At 43.5% G+C, this 6,929-nt stretch overlaps 1 protein-coding gene across 1 annotated transcript in view; it reads right to left on the bottom strand.

Annotated features, from left to right (window-relative positions):
• Cyria (CYFIP related Rac1 interactor A) overlaps window positions 1-6,929 on the bottom strand; it is a 63,864-nt gene that overhangs the window by 28,479 nt on the left and 28,456 nt on the right. Inside the window, exon 2 of the mRNA XM_010629027.3 lies at window positions 3,370-3,449. Coding sequence (XP_010627329.1) covers window positions 3,370-3,439 — 70 coding nt within the window. The 5' untranslated portion in view covers window positions 3,440-3,449. The remainder of the gene's footprint in view (window positions 1-3,369; window positions 3,450-6,929) is intronic.

Below are 6,929 nucleotides of genomic sequence, written 5' to 3'. Positions count from 1 at the left end.
AAAAAAAAAAAAAAAAAAGAAGAAGAAGAAGAAGAATGCAAACAAAAAAATAAAAGCTCATCCCAGAGGCCACCTTATGTAGGGAGACTTCTCCTGTACCTTCCATAGCTGGTCCATTTCCAGGGACGGGATGCACACAGTATTTTTCTTTCTTGACTCCCAAGAGTCTCTCTTCAGTCTCTTCAGTCTCTCATCTTCTTTGGTCTTCAGCTGCCTCCCTGTGTCGCTCTTCACTCCGGCCTGAGGCTTCACCAGCACGAAAGGCCCTCGTCTCTCCTGTACCTGGGCGCCATGTGGCTTATCTCAGAGTCCTAGCTGACCTCAACACACCCTTGCTGGTGCTGAAATCTACAGACTCAGGGACAAGTCATACCTGCAGCTCACCTTTTCCACCTGTCCAGCACATCATCGTTCCTTCTCAGAAATCCCCTTTAGAGATAGGATTTTTAGGACAAAATCCTAAGAAGTATTTTTTTTTCTACGAGATGTCCTTGTTTATAGATGACAGATGGATAGGATGGCTGTGTCCTCCCAGAAGCCTTTTGTGATGCACATTCAGGGCAGCAAAGCAGGGGGAAGAGGGGAGCTAAAGACCAGCATCCCCCTCAGCTCCCTGACCCTTTCCTGAGTAAATCCAGCCTGGAGAGTCCCCTCCTCTGAGCCTCAGTGGATTGAGAGCTCATCTCTGAGGGCAGGATGGGGAAATGGACAGAACTGCATATATTCTTCTAAATTCACAGCTTTACATTGTCCTTAAATCTTCTAACTCTAGTCCCAGCGATGAGTCATTAGACACAGGACTCCAGTCCACACTTCCTTATTCTGAAGAAATTATAGTCTCCAAAAATGGAGGTTTGGGGCCCAGAACCTCATCCAACTTCAAGACTCCAAATGGTTTATTTGATCACCCTGAGCTTTCCTGGAATGGAATGTTAGAAAATATCCAAATTCCAGGACAGAGCGGAGTAGAGGACTCCAGTGTTGGGAGGGAGGAGGAGAGGCCTCCACCAGCACCTCTGCCCGGTCTGGGGTAGGAGGGGTCCTCAAGGCTGAGTCTCCAAAGCCAGCCTCTGCAAAGGACCCCAGGGAACCTCTGTTCGATCTTCAGGTTTCCCTTTTGTGGCTGGAAAGGTTTTGAGGACTCATTTCCACAGAGACCTCACCCCTGGTCTGTGTGCAGGTGTGGAAGCTACGAGCTGAGGCAAGTCAGGCAAGCAAGTGGAGTCAGGGGATTCAGGTGGCTACAAGGGGCCTGGGCAGGTCTGTAAGGGAGCCCAGGAGCCGAAAGAGAAAAAGTGAATACTCCTCCAGAAGCTTCTGAGCCTCAGGGTTGGAAACGATCAGGGCTTTGGATCACTATTCTGGCATTCTACATGCTAAGTGAAGCAATGTAAAGTGCGCATGATAAGGAATGGAAGAGCATAATTTAAAATGTGAATATACATGTATCCCAAAAGAAGAAGCCAAACCAAACAGCAGCATGCCAAGTTCAGTCAGCAGTGAGGCATCTTTCGCTGAACTTAATCTAGATTACAGTAAAACCTTGGATTGCGAGTAACTTGTTCTACAAGTGTTCCACAAGATGAGCAAATATTGCTAATAAATTTTAACTTGTTAAATGGATGATATCTTGCAGGACGAGTAGTATGTGACACCAAACATCACATGATTGCAGATGAGCCAATGATTCTTCCCTCTGTCTCTGTCTCTCTGTCTCTCTGTCTGTCTCTCTCCCTTTCTGTCTCTCTTTCTCTCTCACTGCAGGATTGTAGGTGATCATCTCTCAATAGAGAGAGGCTACGGAGGAGATAGAGGAGATCTCACCTGGAGAGGGAGAGAAGAAAAGGGCAGAGGAATCCTTCATTTTAAATGAGCCCAGGGAGATGTGTAAAATGTGGGAAACAGTGCAGAGTCTTGTAGAAAAGCGCCCCCTGACTAAGGGGGGAGCAGTGTAAGCCATAAATCTGCTTAATAAACCTATGCAATGTCACATTTCTGTGAAATCCTTAAAGGAGGTAAAAGCAAGTGTTGTTGGATGGATTCCTTGTTAAAGTTGCAGGAGAAAAAGATTCCATTGAGCCAATAGACAGCAGTGATTCCATCAGTGATAGAGCAAGTTGTGCTACACAGCGACCCTCTCCCTCATTTCCCCCACATGAGCCAGGAAAGCTTTCAAAGGTAAGAGCAGGCCAACGTGTTTATTTTTCTTTATGTTTTGTATGTTCTTTACTATTGTACATTACTGTATTATAATCATTTTATAAGAATATTTTTGGGTTGTGGAACGAATCATCTCAGCTTCCATTATTTCTTACGGGGAACTCACTTCAATATACAAGTCCTTTGGGTTACAAACGTGTTTCTGGAAAGAATTATGCTTGCAAGCCAAGGTTTTACTGTACTCTTTGCAGAACATATGAACTTTCTCACATCGCTGTTTTAAACACACTGAAGATCCTGAATCAACACACCTGGGACACGTTCACCTTTTGCTTTAGTGCACCTTGGAAAAGTCTTCTAGCATTGGCTTTGCATATCTCCATTAGAAGATTAATCTAGATGTAAGGAAGTCGCAACTCTATTGTCTTTCACCGGGATAAAATACTTGAAAAGTCACAGCTTGAAGGAGATTAAAGTGTACAAGGGATGAGAATTCTGAAAAAAAGATATCCACTTGCTCTTGTGGAATTAGAATTTAAAATGGGAGGGAACAAAAGAGTAGAGTTGTAAACCTGGTCTCAGTCTGAATAAACATGAATGTGCTGTTCATGTTTACATATATATAAAAATGAAACAACATTGGAAAAAATCTGTTATTCATTTGTGATCCTTAAGCTCTTTTACCTGAGGAAAAAAATATAATGTTCTTTATAAAAGAGACACAGTTTTTGGGTAAAAGACACATGTCTCAAAACCCTGAAGTGACACCATATGATCATATAATAAAGAATAGATGAAGACGATTAAAAATAACTCATATGCCTTATTTCTGGTATTTATCACTCTTTTCTTTCCCACCTAGTGATGTATATTTTCTATTAATCTCTGTAAATTAATGTGCTTACTATTTTTCTTTGGAATATAATGCAGCAACTCCTACAAAGTTTCAGGAAAAATGCATTCTTTATGTTAATCCTATAATAGCTGATCATTTTAAAAAATCAAAGAAAACCATGGACACACATATTAAAAAGATTTTCCATTGGGTTCCTGAAAAAGACAGGAAAAGAGTAAAGGAAAATGATTTCAGAAACGATCTCAGAAATGGATTTGGTTTAAGTATCACCTAAAATCTTTATAACTTCTGTAATAACAAGCCCATAAAAAGGGAAAACTTTTTATTATTATATTATGATTTGTAGGACTTACTCTCAAAATCCAGGAAGAAGTGTGGATAGTTTTCAATTTCCCTGGTCAGGACTTTGAGCAGGTTTCCCATCCCAGCAAACCTAGGAAAGGGAGCATAAAAAATAAATATCATTAGAAATACAACCACCAGGCTCTTCAGGACTCTCCCGCCCCTCTCGCGTTACCATGAAGGCCACAAAGACAGCTGTCTATGTCCAGAGATGAGCAGGCACCTGTAACCTCGCTCCAGAACTGGTAGCCGGTAACTATCTGAGTGACGACTGTCTACACCTTAGGGACATCTGGGGCAAAGGACACAGAGTGGGACGGTGGTGAAAGTATTCTAAGCAGTCTCTGGTGAACAGACCCTCACACGGTGTTTCATCGCGATGGGAAAAATTAATCTATGTGCATCGTACTAAAATAATCAGGTATTTTAGTTACAGGAAACAGACTTTGGATATACTCTATAAAGTGAATATACATCCTACAACGTTTATAGAATATTCTACCAAGTGAAGTCCCCTTCACCAATCTTTAAAATTCTTACAGTTAATATCTGTTTTACTTTGTTCCCTGCCCATCAAAGAAGGCACTACTGAAATGTCTGTCCAAAAAAAATTAAATGCCTTAAAGTTCATGACAAGCAGAGTTCAGAAAAATGCAGATTTGGGGCCTGCAGGTTTCTTCTGGTTATCTGCAGGATACAAGATTCCTCGGGATATAATTCCTAGGCCAGCCAAGGACTCTCATCATTCGGCACTTCAAAGGCAAGCAGGCAACTTCCTGAAGTGTAAAAATGAAAAGGCATAATGTCCAAAAAGGCATTCTCCGTGAAACAACAGGCTAAGGCACTTACAAAGCTGGGTCAAATCAACAGAGAGATACAAATTTGTTACAGGTCTGCAGTCCTCTCCTAAAACAAAAAACCCCCGCAAATAGGTGAACTGTAGCTATTTTTAAGTAAACAGCAGGATTTCTTTTGCTCTCAGAAGTGGACATCCAACTGTCCGCTGGGGAGGTCACGTGCCAGCAGCCCCTCAGTCACCCAACTTGCATTTCCAGGACAGCGGGCCTGAGGGCCGTGCAGTGTGGAAGATGACCGTTTCCCTGTCCCTGCTAAACACGGACTCTGACACCCCCACCTGTAAAGAATCTCTTTCAAAGTCTTGGGACCAGGACAAGGGGACTGCAGAGCCTTGATTTTCTATGCCTGTGGCTTCTGACACAATGATGTATTTCTGGAAAGCACTACGAGGATATGGTGAGAATACGCTGCAAGGAGAGGCAGCAGACTGTGTGACGTGCTTGCCACAGTCGTCCTCATGGCCGAGCAGCCCACACTAGGGTGGAGAGACGACGCTACCCTCGCCGGGATGCCCGCACCTAATCCCCGCTCTGCTTCCCGCTGTTTGCAAAGCCACGCTGCCCATCTCCAGGAGTCTGTGTCTCCCTTCGTAAAATGGATTCTCCACAGGTAGGCTCAGCGCAGGGCTGACAGGAAGTGCTGAAGCAACAGTACGTGCTCTCCCAGAAGTCACTGTGATTTAGGGTTTGCCTATCGAAGGCAAATTTGACAGATTGTGTCTTGCTCTGGGGAACTGTGGTAGGGCCAATGGGAAACTAATGAGGAAGGTCTTCATCCTATGTTAGGAAGAAATTTCTAACCTTTACAGTTGCCTGAAGCCGAGTAATTTGCCTGCTGGAAAGGGGAGCTTTGTCACACTGGTGATGTTTGGATAGCATCCCTGCTGGTGATGTAGAAACGACTTACATATTGGGCAGAAAGACGGGCCGGAGATTTAGATTTCTCCTGCCGGAGATTTAGATTTCTCCTGCCTTGGGAGCACACGAACATGAACGTGGCATACATGCAGGCGCACACGCACGCACCCACACTCCCACGCACAGACAAGAGGCAAGCACTCTTTCTGCCTTCCCAAACAACCTTCCCTCTGCTTCCTGCCATCCCTCTCTTTGTTCCCTCTGCTTTTATGCACATTTCCTTTTAAGCTATTTTTGGGCAAAGCCCCGTATGAGGTAGGTTTTGCCAGATTCAAAGCTTGGAACTGGTATAGTCCAGCCCTCTGAAAGCAGCATTTGTAAACTCTCCTGCATGTTTTGGGAAGAATGTTTTCAGTTTTATGAGCAATTTCAGTTCAGACCTGGAGGTACTTCCTACAGAAAGTCTATTCACTGTTTATAAGAAGATCTGGCATTTCTATGGAATGCCTTAATGGACATCAAATAGTCTTAATTTCCCCACCGTTGTGCTCTATATCACAAGAGATGTGCATGGCTTTAACTTCCTCCTACGAGTCTGTCTTCTGTGTGATTTTACTGGCAGAGTATCTGAGGGAAATATGTAAAGCCTTTGGGATCTGTAACAGACTGAAAAAAACACACATAAAAATACATGCAAATGTTAGCAGCATTCCATCTCTTCCGCAGGTAGGACTCGGTTGACTATCAACTCAAATGTCTGGGCAGCATGAGTCTCACATTAATCATGGTCAGTTACCTAGAATTCCCAGAATTCTAGAAGTGTCACCTCTGAAACAGGTGTTACATCTGTGACACCAACGGCAGTGGGCACTGTGGACTACAAGGGGTCCAGCCCAGGCTAATGGAACCTAGAAAATGTGTTTCAAAGCCGATGCAAGATCGTTGAAATAAGACAGAAACACATCATCTCATCTCCTCCGTGGAAGGAAAGATCCAAAGCTTATTCTCTTCTCCCAGGCTGAGGAGCATGCCCTCGAGCATCTAGTTCGTGCAGGCTGAGATGAAATAGGTCCGTTTGGAAAGGCCGCTTGCCTATGTGCTCTACGCAGGAACCTCCAATCTGTTCAAATGCTCCAAGTGAATACGAAACGGGTTGCTTTGTACCAGGGTGTCAGTGAGGTGGCTTAGTTAGTAACAGAGGTTATTTTGAAAGAAATTTTATCTTGCTACAAGTGATTCCAGTTTATCCTTCTTTATGACAGAGTAGCACTCCAGTGTGTACAAACACCACATTTCCTTATCCGTGCGTGCACCTGCTGATGGACACATACGCAGCACGAGACCACAATGGTAAGCAAAGTAAGCCAGACACACGAGCTTAAACGCAGCTTGGCTTACCTCATAAAGGAAACTAAAATTATAAATAAAGAGCACAATAAAAGAGAGACAAAGGAAGTAGGGAAATGGATCTTTTGCAACAGGGAAGGAAGGAAAACAAGAGTTGGAGGAAAGCAGAGGGAGAGGGTAGATAAGGGATAAGAAAAGGAGTAAAGATGTGTTGTGTGCGTGGACCAACTCCGCACAAGGAGTGTAAACGTTATGCACTGCAAACATGGACAAATAAAAACTTTGAAAAAGGCTTTTATCCGATTAAGTGAAATAATGTTGGATAACGTCTACATTGTTAGAGAATGCAAACACTGGTGTAATAAAAGTGGGGAAGGAAATAATAAGTGCAGGACAGTAAGGTGAAGGGGGAGCAGTGGTAGTGGCCCATGGATTCTGTGCTGTCAGTCGTTTGCTGAGCATCCAGATTGCCAGAGCAAAGGAGAAAACAAAAACCAAAAAAAAAAAAA

The sequence above is a fragment of the Fukomys damarensis genome, unplaced genomic scaffold, assembly GCF_012274545.1.
Source record: "Fukomys damarensis isolate Sample0158 unplaced genomic scaffold, DMR_v1.0_HiC HiC_scaffold_25, whole genome shotgun sequence".
NCBI lineage: Eukaryota > Metazoa > Chordata > Mammalia > Rodentia > Bathyergidae > Fukomys > Fukomys damarensis.
This window is presented reverse-complemented; position numbering and strand designations above follow the sequence as displayed.